Raw genomic sequence first — 20,765 nt, forward strand, 5'->3', positions numbered from 1 at the left:
AGTCCCGCATCGGGCTCCCTGCTCGGCAGGGAGTCTGCTTCTCCCTCTGACCCTCCCCCCTCTCATGTGCTCTCTCTCTCTCTCAAATAAATAAATAAAATCTTTAAAAAATAAAAAAATAAAAAAAATAAAAATTAAAAAAAAGACCTAGAAAGTAACCATATTCATGGGGAGGAAGATAACAGTATCTTGAAACTGTCCTCAGATTAATTTGTAAAGCAACTGCCAACCAAAATGTTCACCACTTTTGTTTGGGATTGGGGGCATTAGACAAATAAATAGATCTAAAATTTACATGGAAGAGTAGAGAAAAAAGAAACCGCAACAAGGTGGGAACGTTACCCAGCTAGATATCAAACCTATAGTAATTAATTATGTGATATTGTCACAAGTATCAGTAACCAGGTACAGACCTTACATATGGAAATTATATACCTGATAGGGATGGTCTTGTACGTCACTGGAAGGTAGGGTAGGTTTTATTAAAAAAGGTTCCTTGAAATTTGATTGTGTACGTAGATAAAAAATAAAATCTCACCCCCCTCTAAAACCGTAAGTAAACAATTTAGGTAGAACAAATGACTGTGAAATGCAAAACTTCAGAGCTTTTCCAAGAAAATATATGAAAATATATTAGTGATCCTGGGGATTTTTAAACCATACCCACCACATACATGCCATACACACAAACACAACATGCGAAGAAAAAAATACCGATAAATTGGACTCATCAAAGTTTTTTCAGATGTGAATCATGACACCACATACATTTTTTTAAAAGTTACGTATTGGGTAGAGAGTTTTGCAGCTGAAAGTACTAAGGAAGCATTATTATCAAAATAATGTACTGTTTCAAATAAGAGAAAACAAAGCTATCAACCCATAGAGTAATGGGTCCCCTTTCACAATTTCAGATTGGCAAATATTAAAAAAAAAAACAAAAAACTTGCAATAGACATTGCACAACAGGAACTTACCGGCTGATGTTGGGTATATTAACTAATATGTCTACTTTGGAAAACAGTTTGGCAATATCTAGCTAGTCAACTTTAGGATACACATAACCTACAAGTCAACAATTCAACTCTGAGGTAGGGTGTTTCTCAGTGAGGGACAAGTCTCTCTTGTAAGACACCTTTCAAAAACTCTGATTTGCACCCACTGTGCATGAGTTATGCCCACTACTGTGGTCATTAAAATAACCATTCTTCACATGTTTCTAGCCACTTTTAGTGGGGTAGTCCAGAGCTGATGGAAAAATCTCTGGGAAAAACCAACATTAGCACCAGAAGACAAGTTTAAGAATAGCTTTTAAAGTCTAACTCTGTTTTTAGTAGGAAAACAGAGTAAGCATCTTAAGTATCCAGCTGCAGGAAAATTTATAAATAAATTATAGCACCTTCTCACAACAGAGTATTATACCACCTTTAAAATGACTTTAATAAAGCTACATTTATCGTTGTGGTTACAGTTCCTAAAGGTAATGTTGATTGAAAAGCATGGGATAATATACTACTTATATAAAATGTATAATAAATTGAGTTTATAATCTTGAAAAATAGGACTGTGTTTATCCTTGAATAATATATAACAAAATACATGAATACAGTAAATGCAGTTTTAGAATATTGATTACTTCCAGCCGGGCATGATGGGAAAGTCATAGAGAGGAGCACACAGAAAATGTAATTGTATTTAAATTTTTATTCCAGAAGGTGTGTCACTGGTATGTTCATGTTCTATAGTTTTCTATACACACTGAAGAAACTGAAGTATAAAAGAACAGGAATAGGAGTGGATGTGGGAAATCATAACCAAGGCTGAGAATGTTTCAATAGAGCTAATCCAGAGATCTGAGAATTATTGCAGACTGAGTTGAATGAAAAATGTCAGGCAGGCCAATATGTATGGTCAGAGGCCTTTACAACTATTTAACAGGAAAAACCAGGAAAGATTAGAAAAGATCTCATGTAGGGTAAATATAGCAATAAAGTGTTGGACCCCCCACTTATTTAGTATTTATTGCATGTTTGCAAAGTACTTTGATGGATATGATCTCCCTAGATCCTACCAAGGGATATGGTGAGAAAACAAAAGACTTAAGTAGGAAAAGAAGTCCATGGTACTTGACATAGGGGTAAGTTATTTCTTAGCTTTTTTACTTAATTTCTTTAGGTGCAGTTAAAGTGAAATACAGTGTCCTGAAGAAATTTGCATTTATGGTCTCCAAGAGCCAGTGTTTATACTTCTGTAATGAGTATAAAGAATTAGAGAGCTGCTAGAATTCTAGACTGAGATCATTTAATTTAAAGAGATACAGTAGAAAGCACTGGGAAAAACAGTGGCCCACGTGGTCTCTGTGTTCCCCGATAACACTGAGATGTCCTGCAAGGTCCAACATGAAGTTGGCTGAGTTTTGCTGCCAGAGCACATTTCCCCAGAAAGTTGGGTTACTTCTCAGCGGTTAGGTTTCTGGTTCCTCTTGAATGTGTCTGTATGCCACTCACAATTAAACATGGCCTGTAGAATACCACAAATTTGATCAACTTTTTCTCCTCTTTCTACCTCCCTTGAAAACCCATCATCAGTTTATTCTTTAAGTTGAGCTTCCTGTCTGTTATTGCTTGTATTTTTTAAAATTTCAATGCTGTAATAAGATTTTGCTCTTCTCCTCCATCTCCTCCTCCTCCTCCTTTTTCTTCCCTGTTTTGTTTTCTTTCCCTCTTGGTAAGAAACGAATCAGAATAATTTAGAATATTTCCATTTCTTCTAAATCTGTCCATTTTGGAAACTTATGCTAAATAGTGCATTGAGGTTCTAGCTGGGAGTCCCTAAGACTGCTCCCAGATTTCGTGGCTCTTTAAGGAGGACTCACAGGAGTCAGTATTTGGTATTACAACTATGATTTACTCTAGGAGAGGATACAGAACAAAATCAGCAAAGAGAAAAGTGCACAGGAAGTCTGGAGGAAACCAGGCACAAGTTTCCCAGTGGGGTCAGATAAGACATGTTTAATTCCTCTAGCAATGAATTGTGACAACACGTGTGATATGTTGTCTACCAGGGATGCTCATTAGAGAATTTTTTTCCACTGGGTTTTTATTGGGAACTGGTCACATAGGTACCCTCTAGCATGGACCAAAATTCCAGTGTCTTAGAGGGAAAGCAGGTATTCAGCATAAATTTTTTGCATGTACAATTTAGGCACAGTGAGTCACTCTTACTCTCACAATGAGTCCTTTCAGTTAGGGTGATTGGAAACCTTCCAAAAACTTAGATTCCCAGATACCAGCCAAGGACTAACCTTGCAAGCAGGATTAAGACCTGCTAATCGTGCTTATCTGCACAATTATTTTATTCTTTTGTTGAATGGAATGTTAACTCATCAGGGCTTGTTTAAAAATCATGTATACCTTTTGTTAAACTCATTCTGGTCATTTCAGAGAGAGAGAGAGTAATTGTGGTTATCCTATCAGAGGTTGGAATAAGAGTGTAAGTCCAGGGATCTGAATGCTTCAGAAACCTCAGCCCTTCTCCTTTCCTCCAATCCTCTCCCAAGTGGAGTATGAATTATGAATGATTGATAAAGAGAGGGGCAATTCTGGGACCATTTTCTATAGATGAGATTCCAAAGAGACTAGCGATGGGGCAGAGTATGGCGTTAACCAGAGGAGACAGGAACTGCTTCTCTGTTAACGCATTTTGTTTGTTTCCAAGAACATATGTAGTGGGATTACAAAATGCATCCAGTCCTTTTGGTTGATCTTAATTTTGGAGGGGTTTCTGTCCCTATGTTATATTTAATAATATGTCTAATATGTAGAATAATCTCTTCTCCCTCAGTTGGATTACAAATTTAGTAGCATGTTGAATGATTGATTGGGAAGCTGCATTTTTAGGGGAAAAAAAGCCAGATTTATTTTAAAAGCAGATGCATTTTCTGTTTCTTATATGAAACTTACCTGGAGAGACCTTTCTATTAAAGGTAGTCTCCTTTAGATGATGTTTTTGTGGTGGGGAAGTTGTTTCTACTACAAGCACAATTAAATATAGTTAGATGTAGAGATTCTTATCCCTGTTCTATCAGAATGCTAAATAATCCTTCCATAGAATATCATTTGCCTTTATGCTTTCCCATAGGATGACTGCATGCCATCAGATTTTCGCTTTTATTGAATTTAGTTTAAATTTTTCTTCCCCCCATTTTAACAGGATGTGATATGAAATTTTCTTTCTACTAGTGATAAAAAATATCATAATGATTAACTACAAAGATAGTAATGACACATTCTGACTAGTTGTAACTACTTGCTCTGTCATTTGATATTTAGATTGTGAAAACAAAACCTTTTCTTCATATTTATGCTAAAGGAGAATTTTGAGAAGTACAGTCTCCATCAGTGTTATTGAATAATATGCATAATAATCACTTACGCTCTTGTCATTCTCAGACCTCTTTCCTCCTTTGTGTTTCTTATTCACATAGTGGTGGTAGTGCAGGTTCAGTCAGATACTTTGGGACTGGTGCTTAAAATGTTTGCTGTTCTTTTTCCATTTGGCCAATTGCTAGCAGCCAGCTGGGGAGGATGTCTGGGTTTAAACCATGATAAATGAAACTTCCAGTAGACTTCTTGGCTTGGGGCCATTTCCTGTGCAGACCTTATCCTGCCATCAGTGGTTTGAAGAAGCAGAATGTTCTTTTCGTTCAATAAATGAAAGCTGAAGTTGGCCAGGTTGAGTAGCCACAGGTATGTCGTTTTGTGAAGAGATTCTGCTTCTAGTGCTGATGCTTGGCAGAGCATGGGTCACATTTTAACTTCGAACTCTTTGGATATTATGATAATAACCTATGGACGTATGTCCTCGTAGAAAATGGAACAAATATGTTTAAGTTTGTTTTTTAATATTCTTTGAGGAGAGAAAAACTGAATATCCAGATAGTTATATTTATCTCACCAGCTTTTTCATCAAGCCTAACTGGTCCTTGAATTTATTCTTTCTTTAGACTTTTTTTTTTTTTAATTTTTAAAGATTTTATTTATTTATTTGACAGAGAGAGACACAGCGAGAGAGGGAACACAAGCAGGGGGAGTGGGAGAGGGAGAAACAGGCTTCCCGCCGAGCAGGGAGCCCGATGCGGGGCTTGATCCCAGGACCCTGGGATCGTGACCTGAGCCGAAGGCAGACGCTTAATGGCTGAGCCACCCAGGCGCCCCTCTTTAGACTTTTCTTTATTCAGAGGAGTGCATTGTTGATTGAAGGGACAATGTTTTCAGGTGTCAGAGAGACCACAGTCCAACACTGTATTAGCTTTATGCACACCTTTAAGACCACTTTTTTCTTCTGAGCACATGTTTTAGTATTCATATGTTTGTAGTTCTGTACATCTTGTTCTGTACTACTTGCACACTTGGGGGGAAATTATGGTTGGAATGATTTTGCAAAACTCACTAAGAGAGTTCAGGTTTCGGGTAAAATGGAATAAAACCGCTCTAACCTTTTCCCCTCACAGAACACAAGTATGAAGCCAGGGTAAAATGTTTGGTGAAGCTAGTTGAGGCCTCTGAAAAGTAAATATCAGCATGTAGATGAGGGAAGACACCACAATCGAAATATCACTGAACTCGAGGTGAGTTTACCATTTCTCCCTCTCTGCTAATCCCCCTGCCTGAATTCAATGCAGTCCACAGCCTAGGAGTCAGTGTCGAGGGGCACCTGGCTGGCTGTAGAACATGCGACTCTTGATCTTGAGGTTGTGAGTTCAAACCCCATGTTGGGCGTGGAGCCTACTTAAAATTTAAACAACAAAAACAAAATCTAAGAGTCAGTATTGGAAGCAGACAGAGAAAGAGCCAAGAGACACCTTCTAGTTCTGGCTCAAGGAATAGAAAAGAGAAGCCCTAAAGTTCAGAGAGAAGGGAGAAATCCCCCATCTTTTTGTCTCCCTTTTCTCTATTTTGTCATGCCCTGGCAATCTTGTGGCAAAGGCAGTAGCCACAGAAGCAGCTGACAGTGGGAAACAGCAGGAGCCAAAGCAATGAGTGAGGGGGATGTCCTTCCTATTTTGTGAAGCTGTAATTTTGAGGGCAGGGCTAAATCGTTGCTTTTTTCCCTTTTCCTTTTGTTTGTTTATTTTGCTTGTTTAAAAATTTTTTTTTTAAAGATTTTATTTATTTGTGAGAGAGACAATGAGAGAGAGAGAGCATGAGAGGGGGGAGGGTCAGAGGGAGAAGCAGACTCCCTGCTGAGCAGGGAGCCCAATGTGGGACTCGATCCTGGGACTCCAGGATCATGACCTGAGCCGAAGGCAGTCGCTTAACCAACTGAGCCACCCAGGCGCCGTATTTTGCTTGTTTTAATATGTCTCCGTCCTCCCCCTACTCTGGTGGCATCACAGAAGTGGGTTGTTTCTGATTAGAGGATTGAAAAAGGGTGTTCCAGGGTACTAGAGAGTATCAGGGGAGACATCTGAGAGGAGGAGCTCAGGAAATGATTCCATAAAGTTTGTGAATTTCTGAACTCACTACAACCTGGACATTCATCCGTCTGATCATGATTAGTATACCATCTACTTTGAGAATGTAGTTAATGAATAAAATTCCATGCAAGTCTCAGTAACTTCTACATGGTGTGCACGCAGGGCAGATTTGAATGGCCCTTCCTAGCTTTTGAAAACAACACTGACATCGGCTCACAGAATGTGGGTTGGAATTTGTGGTGAGAAGGTGATCAAATCAAATGCCTGGCAAAACAATAATATCAACATTCTTCATAGATTTAAATAAGGCACAAGATTTTATAAGAATATTCAGAATGTTGGGGCGCCTGGGTGGCTCAGTTGGTTAAGCGACTGCCTTTGGCTCAGGTCATGATCCTGGAATCCCGGGATCGAGTCCCACATCGGGCTCCCTGCTCGGCGGGGAGTCTGCTTCTCCCTCTGACCCTCCCCACTCTCATGCTCTCTCTCTCTATCTCATTCTCTCTCTCAAATAAATAAACAGAATCTTAAAAAAAAAAGAATATTCAGAATGTCTAGGATATAATCCATGTTGGAATATAAAGAACTATAAAATTCTCAAATCACATGGGAAAAGACAATGGATGACAATGAAAATATAACTTTAAAGCAGCTGTTATAAAAATGCTCCAGTGAATAATGATGAGTTCTGAAATAAAAGGTAAATTGAAATGTATCTGTAAAGAAATAGGAGATATGAAGTAGCACCAAATGGAAATTTTAGGACTGAAAAGTACAATGGTCTCTAAACCTTGCCCCCTCTTACCCACCCCCACATTCCTTACTATATAAAGTCAGTAACAAAATGGAGATAACAGAGGAAAGAATCCATAAACCTGAAAGTAAATCAATAAAAATTATGCAGTGTGAACAATGGAGAGGAGAATGATTGAAAAATATTGAACAGAGACCCTCGGACTGTTAGACAATTAACAAAAGATATAATGTTTATATTATTGGAGTCCCAGAAGGAAAAGAGAGTGTGGCTAAGGAGTATTCCAAGAAATAATGGCTGCAAAATTCCCAAGTTTGACAAAAGATATAACCTTACAGATTCAAGAAGCTAAGCTACCCCAAACAAGATAAACCCAAAGGATACACACCCAGGCATATCATAACTGTTTAAAACTGAGGACAAAATCTTGAAAGCAGTCAGAGAAAAAGTGACACCTTATCTATAGGAGACAGTGATTCAAATGACAGATTTCTCAGCAGAAATCATGGAGGCCAGAGGAAATGTCTTACCATTTTTAAAGTGCTGAAATAAAAGTGCAGAGTCCAGGATTCAATGATAATATCCTTGAATGTGAAATGAAGATCTTCTCATATCAGGTAAAATCAAGAGAATTTGTAGTCAACAGACTTGCTATAAAATAACTAGTTAAGAAAATTTCTTAGACTGATGGGAACTGATATGAGAAATTTGGAATATTAAGAACAGAGGAAATGGTAAGTATAATAGGCCGTTCTTCTCTTCTTGAATTATTTAAAATATGGTTCATGATCGAAATCAAAGTAAAACCTTGTCTGATAGGAATTTTATAAAAAGAAATATAGACAAAATCACAATTGATGAATTAAAATGAACACTAAAAACAAAGGAAGGAAGGAAAAACAAGGAACGGAAACAGAAGAATAAAAAACAGTGGAAACAAATACATTGAGAAACCTTCATATAATACAAACATCAATTATTAAGTTAAATGTAAATGGTCTAAACAAACCAACTAAAAGAGTCTGTCAGATTGGATTTAAACAGCAAGAAGATATAACAATTATAAACATGTATACAAATAACAAAAGTTCAAAATACAGAAGCAAAACCTGACAGAACTAAAGGAGAAATATACAAATTCACAGTTATAATTGAGAGACCCAGCATTTCTCTCTAGGTAATACTAGTAGAAAGAAAATCAAGAGTATAGAAGAATTGAGCCATCAACCAACTAGATCTAATAAACATTTATATAACACTCCATTAAATGCTAATTGACTAAAATATTTCTAAATGACTATAGAAGCAATCCTTTTTAACATATTTGCAAGTTAAGCCATGAGATGTGAATTAAATAATGTATTTGTGTCTTGCTAATGTGAAATGCAAGTTTATGTTTAGATTTTACAAAGCAGGAAAAAGTGGTAAATATTTTCAAATCTGGAATAACTCAGTGTGAAATAAGTGAAATAACAATTTAAAAACTAGCTAACATTATCTTAAATATTTTCTCTGTGCCAAGAACTGTTCTAAACACATTATATAGACTAATTCATTCAGTCCTCACAAGAGGCCAATGAAGTAGTTATGGTACAGTTCCGTAAAATGTAAATAATAATGAGATACAGAGCTCTTGAATAAATTAAGATATCAAAATTGGAAATTATGACAACAGTATCAGTAATGATAAAAAATAGCTTTTCTTGGCTGAATACTTTCTCTGCATTTGACACTGTGCCTCACACCTTGTCTCATTTGGTTTGCACACTAGATATTATAATCTCCATTGAATAATTGGTGAGGAAATTGAGGCTTACTACAATGACTTGCCCCTAATAGTACATCTAAGTAAAATGTGGCAAAGCAAAATTCCAGATCATGAAATCAGTCTCTGGAACCCAAGCTCTTCATCTCTGCATTACCTTCTGAAGATACGCATTTCATCCTGGAAGAAGCTATTGCCTCGACTGGTGGTCATCCAGTGATCCAGCAAAAGCTGTAGACTTTCATAGTGCTGCTCTTCAAAATGCAGTGACTTCCCAATGACTAAATATCCTGTCCTAGAGTAAGATAGGGCTGGGTACAAATGCTTGGAGTCCTTGATTTTAGAAAATGTGTTTTCTTGTGGCTCTTGGCCTATTTTGTCCTCAGCCAAACATGGAATGTAAGTACAGGCCATATCAGAATTACCTGACCCTACTGTTCTTTTTCATATTGGAAGGATCTCTTATGAGCTATTTGACACCTAGAATATGGTTTATTTCTCCAAATTTGATTTTTTTTTTTTTTTGGATTAAACCCCTAAGACCTTCAGATAATTTTCTTTTTAAAAAATTTTATTAGTTTTCATTATGATAAGTGTACTCTTTAATCCCTATTCCCTATTTCCCCCATCTACCCACACACCTCCCCTCTGGTAACCATCAGTTTGTTCTCTTGGTTTCTCTCATCAGTTTGTTCTCTTGGTTTCTCTCTCTCTCTCTCTCTCTTTCTCTCTTTCCTTTGATCATTTGTTTCTTAAATTACACATATAAATGAGATCTTACGGTATTTGTCTTTTTCTAAATTATTTCACTTAGCATTGTACTCTCTAGCTCTACCCGTATTGTTCCAAATGGCAAGATTTCCTTCTTTATGGCTGTGTGTTTGTGTGTATCTTTAGCCGTTCATCTCCTGATGGGCATTTGGGCTGCTTCCATAGTTTGGCTATTATAAATAATGCTGCAGTAAACATAGGGGTGCATGTATCCCTTTGAATTACTGTTTTTGTATTCTTTGGGTAAATACCCAGTAGTGCAATTCCTGGATCAAAGGGTAGATCTATTTTTAATTTTTTAGGAACCTCCATGCTGTTTTCCACAGTGGCTGCATCAATTTGCATTCCCACCAGTAGTGCATGAGGGTTCCTTTTTCTCCACATCTTTGCCAATACTTGTTTCTTGTGTTTTGATTTTAGCCATTCTGACAGGTGTGAGGTGATACATCATTGTAGTTTTGATTTCCATTTCCCTGATGATGAGTGATGTTGAGCATCTTTTCATGTGTCTGTTGGCCATCTGGGTATCTTTGGAGAAATATCTGTTCATGTCTTTTGCCCATTTTTAATTGGATTATTTGATTTCTGGGTGATGAGTTATATAAGTTCTTTATATATTTTGGATACTAACCCTTTATCAGATATGTCATTTTCAAATATCTTCTCCCATTCAGCAGGTTGCCTTTTAGTTTTGTTGATTGTTTCCTTCACTGTGCACAAGATTTTTATTTTGATATAGTCCCAATAGTTTCTTTTTGCTTTTATTTCCCTTGCCTCAGGTGACATAGCTAGAAAAATATTGCTCTGTCCAATGTCAAAAAGATTACTGCCTGTGTTGTCTTCTAGGGTTTTTATGGTTTCAGGTCTCACATTCAGGTCTTTAATCCATTTTGAGTTTATTTTTGTGGATGATGAAAGAAAGTGGTCAATTTAATTCTTTTGCATCCAGATTTGACTTTGATTTGATCCTTAATGAGACCAATCTGTAATATGTCAAATTACCCACTTTCCTGCATAGCATTTACCACTCTGTATAATTACATATGTATTTGTGAAGCATTCCTGTCATTCATGGGGACTGTTTGTGGGGAAACACTTTTAATCATACATTCTCAAGTTAAGGGTCTGAAGCTTACATTTCTTGAGATTTCCCTTACAGTTTTGTCAATTTTTCTGACTTGGTACATTGGAACAAGAACGGATTTCTCACTTCTATAAATGATTTTCTCTTCAGTCAACCTTATTTTACTATAAAGTTTTAAGATATCAGGTGGAATTTTTGTCTGTGTGAGTATGTGTTTGTCCTTCAAAATGCACCTGTTATGCTGGAAAACAAGATGGTAAGTTTAAAGCAGGGATTGTCCAACTACAGTCTGCTCCACTTTTGTAAATCAGGTTTTATTGGAACACAGCCACACTGATTGAGGTGTTGTCCATGTCTCCTTTGGTGCCAAAACAGCAGAATTGGTAATTGTGACACACCATGTGGCCTGTAAAGTTTAAAATATTTACTAACTGGTCTTATACAGAAACTGTTTGCCTACCCTGGTTCAGACATTAAAAGGCACCAGTTATTTGATAATACCGATTAAAGATGCTGTTATTGTGGTAGTAATTTTTGGCTCTGCGTTCCCTGGATAGGACATAAGAAAGTAGTCTTTTTTCCCCCAAGTTTAATTCAGGAAACAAACAAATATTGTATGTGTAGAAATTATGTGTGTGTGTGTGTGTGTGTGTATGTATATGTATGTATGTATATTTAGGGTATACAACATGATGATTTAATTATATATGCATTATGAAATGAGTACCACAATCAAGTTAATTAACATATCCATCACCTCACATAGTTACTATCTGTGTGTATGTGTGGAAGATCTACTCTCTGAGCCAAACTTCAACTATACATGGCTATTATTGAGCACTGGGTGTTGTACGCAAACAATGAATCATGGAACACTACATCAGAAACTAATGATGCAATGTATGGTGACTAACAACATAAAAAAAAAAAAACCCAACAAGAGATCACAAGTTTTGGTGAGGATGTGGAAGAAAGAGAGGCCTTGTGCACTATTGGTGGGAAGGTAAACTGACACAGACATGTGGAGAACAATATGGAGGTTCCTCAAAAAACTAAAACTAGAAGTATCATATGGTTCTGGGTATATATATCCTCCCAAGATGAAACCAGCATTTCCTCCCTCCCTTGTTCACTACAGCATTACTCACAGTAGCCAAAATAAGGAAACAATCTAAGTGGTTATTGAGGGACGGATGGATTAAAAAATGTGAGGTATATAAACAATGGAATATGAGTTAGCCATATGAATAGGAGGAAATCCTGCCATTTGCAACAACATGGCTGAACCAGGAGGGAGGACATGATGTTGAGTGAACCAAGTCAGAGAAAGCAGTCTTCTTATGAAACACTCTTTTCACATCAACCTCATAGTTCCATTCATTACTAGAATTTTTCTGTAACTACTCTGATAAAAATCTGAAAAATTCAGTTTCTTAAAAATGCTTTTAAAAAAATATTTGCAGACATTACCAATCAAATGTTTGGTCACTTAGTGGAAAGTGTGAGACTTTCCAATCATATTTTACACTTTAATGTACTTGGATGCTGCCGAGAAGGCTCATTTATGTTCTCTCTCCTTAGATCGTGTTTTCTAGGAGCCACAGAATTGTTTCCTGTAGAGAGGCGCTCTCTCATGGAGTGACTTGCTGGGTCTTCATGCAGTCATGGATATGGATAAACCGTCTGTCTGGGGCTCTTTGAAACAGCGGACCAGGCCTTTGTTAATCAACCTGAGCAAGAAGAGGGGGAAAAAGAACTCCAACAAGCCCCTAGACTTACGAGCAAGGCGTTCCCTGGACCGCCGCCTCAGCCTCTCTGTCCCCGACCTCCTGGAGGCAGAGGCCTTGGCCCCGGAGGGGCGGCCTTACTGTGGGCCCCAGTCATCCTACACCTCGGTGCCCAGCAGCCTGTCGACAGCAGGGATCTTTCCCAAGAGCAGCAGTAACTCCTTGAAACAGTCTGAAGACGAATTGGATTGGAGCCAGGAAGAAGCGGGACACCTCCACGTGGTGGAAACAGACTCGGAGGAGGCCTACGCTTCTCCCGCCGAGGACAGGAGGCCTTCCAGCAATGGCATCTTGGATCCGCTCCAGAAAACTCCCGTTGAAGAGGATACACTGGAAGAGCCAGAGGTGAGACCAGGGCTCGGCACTTTCCTGTTCCTTTTTCTGTTTTCTCCTTTCTAAGTGTACTCATTGCCCTTGGAAAACTTGGTTAGGAGTTATTTTTTGTGGTTAGCTTGGACGGAGAGAATGTCATTTATAAGAATTTAAATTCAGGTAATATTGATTGCACCCACTGTTCCCATTCGTTTTAGGGTTGACCTCTGTGCATTTTAAAACTATTACAAATAACCTCTCTGGGATACTTTAAGACATTAAAAGCCCTGTTGGATGAGTTTGCCTTTTTCCATCTCCCTGGCAAAGAAATTAAAAGCATAACTTTTCCTCGAACATTTTGCTTTAAGTGTGTGTGTGTGTGTGTGTCTCCACCACTGCTCAATCCTACAGTAGACAAAAATGCATATGAATATTCCTAAGAAATGTATGAATGTATGTCTCCCTTTGACTGTTGGAGAGTTTGAACTTGCTCCTATGTCACGTGTATGTGTGTGCATTTCTGTGTGCTTTTGCACACGTGCACATTTGCCCGTGGACAGCCTCACTTGCATTCTCTGAAAAAAGGAAAAGGAACTGAAGGATGCAAATTCTTATGGATTCGTTGATTTTACAAAGCTTTAGTATTTCGGTAAGATAAAAGAGTCAAATACAATTATGAGACAAATCTTGCATTTCTAGAATGAATTTAATATAAAGTCAGCCCCCAGATTACTAAATCGTGGTGATTGGTTTAATCAGTTTTTTTTTTTTTTTTTAAATTCCCCACAATGACACTAAAGTAGGTTGTAGTTTTGAGGGAAGAAGTTAAATTTTTTGAGGGGATTCCAGGGTACTGTTATAATTGCATAAAAACCTGGATATTCATCTGGGATTTTTGGTTTTACTTTCAGAACCAAAACCTGCCATATATTGGGGTGTCATATATTGTATATATAAATATATTTTTATATATAAATACAAATAATTTTCCTTTTTAACTCACCCATTTAAAAGAAAACTTCTTTTTTTAAGATTTTATTTTTAAGTAATCTCTGCACTGAACTGGGGCTCAAACTCACTACCCTGAGATTAAGAATTGCGTGATTCATCAACTGAGCCAGCTGGGTGTCCCTAAACTTCCTTCTCAAATACGAATCCTTTGCTTCTCTTTTCTTTTTATTTATTTATTTATTTATTTATTTATTTATTTATTTTAAAGATTTTCTTTATTGACAGAATGAGAGAGAGAGAGCACATGAGAGGGGGGAGGGTCAGAGGGAGAAGCAGACTCCCTGCCAAGCAGGGAGCCCGATGTGGGACTCGATCCTGGGACTCCAGGATCATGACCTGAGCCGAAGGCAGTCGCTCAACCAACTGAGCCACCCAGGTACCCGTTTGCTTCTCTTTTCATATCCTAGGATGTACAAGGTAGAAACAGACTGATCCTCCCATGGCCACTTGAGTGCCATGTATCTGCTTGGTTGCCTGTTTGCAGAGGTCGGAGGGCCTGGGCTGCTACTACTCAGACCTATAGGATCACATGTGGTCAAATCCATTGCTGTACCTGTCCGCCTTTTAAGCTCCCTTCCACCATATTGGGTAGGCTTCTCCCACTACCTGAGGATCTAGAGTTTATTACATGGCATAGAAGTTAGCCACTCCCTTGCTTATCTTCCCCACTAGGTTTTATAAGTTGGTCTATGGGTAGGTCTAGGGGAGTCACATCTAATTTGTCTTTGTTTTCTTAGGGCCTTGCCGTATGCCTGACACATAGCATGTACTCAATCACTATTTGTGTATGAGGAAATCAATGATAGTAATGTGTGCATTCAGGTTAGTATAGTTTTGTTAGTATAGTGTCTTTATTGTGAGTTCTCTTCAGTTTATGATTTCATTAAAATCAGACTTTTTTGTTTATTTGTTTGGGTTTTTTTTTGGAAAGAAACATACTGTAAATGAAATTTCTTTCTGTATGATATTAACTGAAAACAGGGAGATTAAGACAGGTATAGACTTTTCAGCCCAAGTCCGATACTAGCTTTAAATCTGAATGTGTTCTTCTCTGCCTTTTTTTCAATGAAGATGGGAGTCCTGGTGAATCCATGTCATGTGAGTTTTAGGGTAGGTGAATCTGTATCTGGGATATGGGTCATCTTTTTTTCTTTCCTAATGAATAGTGGACAGGCTATTATCACTTTCATGGGATGGGAGAAGCAATGAGGGAAGAAAGGGTTGGCATGTGACAAGCCTGGTGTACCACAAGGACAATCATATTTGCTGAGTATCTTTGGTGTAGCTGATTTTGTTTGTAGATTTTCAGAGTGGGGAGGGGTAAAGAAAGGGACATCTGTGGTCGGGTTACCCACTGATGTTTGTCTCACATGTTTTATGTCCAAGGGCAACTTCAAGGCTGAGCCTGCAGCAGTAGGATAAGACCTCAAATAATGGAGTTGTCTGAATGTCTTCCAGTTTTTTTCCAGTCCTGCCAGGGTCAGCAATGAAGTGAGGTGCGGGCTTACAGTAATGGGGAAAAGGAATGAGAAAGCAAGGAAGAAAATTAAGAGAGAAGAGGAACAAGGGATGTGAGAACATAGAGGCCACATGGAACCTGGAATGGTCACAATGCAGGTGCTTCAACCAACCCTAAAACCAAAACAGAAGAAAGTAGGTTTAGAATAAAGGATACATTTGTGAGAATAGGATTCTCCAGACTTTCTCTTGGGCCCCGGATTCATACCATACTGGATAGTCCACAGAAACCTGATCTCAACTTATTTTGACAGAATTTTGTCTCTCCTAAGTGCCCTCACAGATAGACTTGTTTCTCAGCAACATCACCGTTACTCACCTGGTGGCCTCAGTGAAACACCTGTGAATCATGTTAGACTCTTCCCCTTTCCTTGCTTCTCATGGTCTCTGTAATCTTCATCGATCTGCCTCACATCTGTCTTCTCCCTTCTTCTCTTATGGAAATCCTCTCATCCTTCAAGGCCCAACTGAAATTCTCCTTCCCTGTCCGGGTTTTCCCGACTATACAATCAATATCATCACCCTCCTTTTGTTTACCGAACGTCCCACTTTTGCTGTCATTGAATCCTAACCTTACTTAGCTTTCTGTAGAAATCTGTAGAGGGAGAAAAGGTTTGGAACAGGTAGAGGGGGTAGAGAAGGGAAGGCAAATGGGTAGTCGGCAAAGGTGTCACTGAGTATGACCCTAAGAAGATCACCAGCCTCCAAGACCTTATTAACTGTCCAGTGACCATCTGGCTCAGAGGACCAACTCATGATAACCAATGCCCATGATTACTAAGCTATAAATGACAAACTGTGACTCAACTTGCAATGAAAATGAAATACTGTATAGACTCTAATATTTATTTTGGCATAAACAGCTCACTGTGTCATTATTGTCAAGTTATTTGGGAAGTCGAATCATAATCAACATCAACTTATTAGGAGCGAGCAATAATTATATCAGGGCCTGGAAATACTTTGGAGAATTCGTTGGGTGTATTGACTCCCTGAAGTTGGCCTACATGAGAAATCACATAGAATCAGGAGATTGTTTTGTGAACACAAGGCTAATGGATAAGTTCTACACTGAATGGTATCTGGTATGCCATCCATCTCACAATAGAGATTGAACTCCAAATGAGAACTTGACATACTCACACATTGTTTGGGCCGACGATGTCCATACCCACATGCTAACCTGCCTAGGCCATGAAGCCAAGATTCTTAAAGGCCTGTGGGATGGGCTCTCTCTTCCTTTCATAGGGCTCAAGGGCAAGTCCAAACTTTCACCCAGGCTTTCTTGCATGACCTCGCCCTTTTTTTTGATTGACACATTATTTGATTAACTATGTAATTATCACTTTCAGTCAGGCCCAGAAATATGTGGCAGGCATAAGCACCTAACATGGACTCCCTGCTATGATTATGGTTGTATTTATTAGAGTTATTATAGTTGTTTTTAATCATTACATTTCCCAGAACAAAATCAGGGCCCAGAAGTTTTAATGGCTTACCTAAGGTCATCAAGCTAATAAATGTTAAGAGCCAGGATCTAAATCTAGGACTGTCTGTATCCAAAGCCTGTGCACAAAACTCTGTGTACATCAGGAGTTTGGAAATGTGACAACTCAGAGCTGGTGATCTAAAAAAGTTGGTAATCAAAGGAAGATTTTTTTTTTTTTTTTAAGATTTATTTATTTGAGAGAGAGAGCATAATCAAGCAAGGGGAGGGGTCGAGAGAGAGAGAGAGAATCTCCAGGACACTCCCTGCTGAGTACAGAACCCTGATGCAGGGCTCGATCCCACCATCCTGAGATCACGACCTGAGCCGAAATCAAGAGCTGAGCCCTCAACTGACTGAGCCACCCTGACTCCCCTCAAAGGAAGATAGTTATTTCTGTGTGTCCACTGTGTGCTCTTTTAAAGGCGAGGATAATTATAGTGGTTGAATGGCCTTATTATCATTCTCAGCACCTAATAATCCTGAATGGAGGGATTATTGCCCCCCACCACCTCATCATCCATGTAATCCCCCAATGGGGATTTCCTGACATTTCATTTGGCAGTTGGGGTTTTAAATAACCAGCTTTGGTGCTATCTTATGCAGATGAGTTGAGTGGTTTAGGGAAGTACCTTATTGGGATGTTTCCAGAAACACTACTAGGCAACCGCAGAGCTTCAGTTTAGTGACCACAGAGAAACACAGGGACAAACCAGTACAGAGGAAATAGCCTAGAGGTGGCACAACTCAACAGGTACATTAGTTTCTCTACCCTTCAGTTATGTGTTCTTTACTGTTCGTGATTTATCTCCAAAATCGTTACTCACCATCACGGCGTCCGTGAGCCAGGCATGCCAGCCACATTCCAGGGTCTTTCATGGGGTTGGCCTCTTTTTCCTTCTTCTCTCCTTCCTTTCTCCTCTGTTGAGGGCCTACTATGTGTGGATGCTGCTCTAGGCACCAGGAACACAGCAGTCAACAAAACAGACAAAAGTCCACCTCCTCATGGAGATCTCATCCTGATCCCAACAGGGGCCGGCTACAGATATGTTCAGAGAGGGCTAGGTGTAATGGAGGAAAACCAAAGCAAAGAAGGTGATTGGGAGTGCTTGGGGGTGGGGGTGTATTTTTGAACAGAGTGGTCTGGAAAGACTTCTTCTGGGTTGGTCACATTTACTCAGAGACCTCGAGGAGGCGAGGAAGTCAGATGTGTGGTGTCTGGAGAAAGAGCATCTCTAGAGGAGAGAACAGTAAGCGTACACGCTCTGGGGAGGCAGGAGAGTGCCTGGTGTACTTCAGGAATAGCAGGGCGGTGGTGTGAGGGGGCAGTGGTCGGGGATGGGAGAGTTACGTCGGAGGCTGAGTCATGTGGGCTTTCCTGTTCTGTCGGGCAATCCTGTGAGACCGTGAGGACTACATGGGGTACCAAAGAGTGGGGTACGAAGGAGCCCCGTGGGCTCAATACTGGTGTTGCTCACAGGCAGGGGTCCGTGGTATATAGGTGGTGCTTGTAAAACCTAATGTAGACACTGTGAGTAGCAGTGAGTGGAAGCTTTGTTTTGGAGGAGAGCCTTGGAGGAAGCATGCATAGGCCGATGAGCCATGTGTGGGAGGTGAGGTCGTGCAATCCTGAGACTTCATTAGCCAGCCCTCTATCTCTGTCATGATAAAAGTGTCAGAGGGGAAGAGATGGTTGGAACAAAGGGAGGGACTTGGGTGATTGACCACCTTCACTGAGTTTTTTCCTCCATTCTTCCTAAACACATCGCCTGCCTTAGTAATAATCATACTAGTAATACAGCAATACTAATAGAAAAGCAACACCAGGACCACTTTCTGAGAGGTTATATATAGGGAACTCTGCTATATATAATATATGAGTCCTATCTCATGGGACCACATCTGTTTTGCTTCATCTGCATACAAGTAGCCTAGTACAATGTCTGGCCCAGAGATATCCTTTGAATGAATGAATTTTTCTCCTAACAATCTGTAAGCTAAGTGTCTTTTTGGCCCTTTTGGAAATGTTCCCATGTCTTGAATTTTAAGTAAATTTTTGCAAGGACACACAGCTAGGAAGTAGAACAAGTAGGATTCGAAATCAGGTCTTTCTGATTCCTGAGTCTTGTCTACCCCTGCACAGAGCTGGGTGTTTTCATTTTGGATTCTCCTGGATCTGGGCACAGTTGGGCACAGTGAAAAGAGTGGAGGACCCAGGACACCCAAGTAAAGGCCTAACTTTTTAGTTTCTCTTCAGCAACCAATTATCCTCTTCACTTTGGCTTCCTTATCTGTAAATTGGTGATATGGATGACAGCGCTGAGCCCCTTAATAGGAGCATGTGTGTATTTGTAAATTATAAAGTACTAAGCAAATGTAAAGGGGACCGTTTTTCTTTTAAACTACCTACTGGTAACAAGCATGAAAACAATGTGTGGAAGGTCAGTGGACAAATATTACTGAGCATGAAAAGAAAGGTTGATTATACTTTTTCCACAAAGGGCCAGGTAATAAATAACGTCTAGCTTTGTGGCCCACAGGCCTCTGTTGCAACTTCTCAGCCCTGATACCGTATTGTGATATCAGCCGTAGACAATATGTAAATGAATAGGTAGGGTTGTGTTTCAAAGTGTAAACATTATCTAAAAAAACAGGTGGTGGGTTGGACTTTGCTGACCACTGCTTTACACCAACACGTGATTGAATAGGGTATATATGTACATATGTACATGCATGCACAAACACACACGCACGCATGACTTCTGTTTTGCATATCACTATTCCGGGGTAATCACTTACAGAGAATAATCTTGGGGGGAGTACTGGGGGGGGGGAACTAAATAGGTAGCCCTTGATTGTATGATCAATAGCCTCTAGAAAAGTTGTGTGCAAATTTAATATGCATAGAGTCAGCCATTTGGTAGACATGAATTTTTCTGAACAGACATCTTTAATTTTGTCCTCTCGTTGCCATATGGGTTGTTTGGATTCTGTCAGTGTATCCAGGCTCTGCTTTGGGGTCTGTCTAGCCATCCCATCTCCTTTGCTCATTTTGCTACTTCCTTTGTCTTGTAGATTTTTGTGTTTATGAATGCTGTCATCCAGAGTGTTCTGATTCTCAGGAACCTAGATGCGGTACAGTCATTCAGTACATATGTATCACATGTATTGTTTGCTGTACTGACATACTCTTGAGTATTTTTCCGAGACTGTAGAAGTGCTCTTCTCAGCCAGCGTTTTACTCATTTAGCTTTTCTGGATGTGGGTTTATGTCTCCTTGTGCTGAAGTTTAAATACCCAGTGATTGTTTACATGGCTGATAATTTGCCTTCCTGTGGGTACTTCATGGTGAGAGCCTTCAGATGAGCCACATGGGAGGTGGTATTTGTACAAGATCACACTTAGCATACGCAAAAGGAAAATGTTTACTCTCATCAGTGTTTTGCTCTTAAGATCCTTGGTGAGTAGGGGAGATTTTCTTTTTTATATAATTGCCCCATCCATGCTAATATCACCTCATACCCTGCTGAATTTTAATAAATTTGCATTCTTGCCGATAGAGGACTCTAGAAGAATGCAAAATATATTACCTTCCCACCAATTTCTATTTAGGTAGAATGGAAAGAACAATGCAAACTCTGTCATTAAAAACAAAACCAAACCAAAAGCACAAACTACTCATCCAAAAAGCAGCAGTGAGAGTTGTGTGAGAGATGCCTAATATTATACTAAGTTTCATGCCAAGATGTTGGTGCTGTATTTTTTAATGTTTCTAAGTAATTAGACTGTTTTGTCATAT

General features: G+C 39.2%; 1 protein-coding gene across 1 annotated transcript in view; it reads left to right on the top strand.

Annotated features, from left to right (window-relative positions):
• The first annotated feature begins 12,437 nt into the window (after positions 1 to 12,437).
• Positions 12,438 to 20,765, top strand: part of MCTP2 (multiple C2 and transmembrane domain containing 2) — a 183,632-nt gene continuing 175,304 nt past the window's right edge. Inside the window, exon 1 of the mRNA XM_045899479.2 lies at positions 12,438 to 12,984. Coding sequence (XP_045755435.1) covers positions 12,517 to 12,984 — 468 coding nt within the window. The 5' untranslated portion in view covers positions 12,438 to 12,516. The remainder of the gene's footprint in view (positions 12,985 to 20,765) is intronic.

Source organism: Mirounga angustirostris, unplaced genomic scaffold, assembly GCF_029215605.1.
Source record: "Mirounga angustirostris isolate CCGP_5_RB_7025 unplaced genomic scaffold, mMirAng1.0.hap1 SCAF_9, whole genome shotgun sequence".
Classification (NCBI taxonomy): Eukaryota; Metazoa; Chordata; class Mammalia; order Carnivora; family Phocidae; genus Mirounga; species Mirounga angustirostris.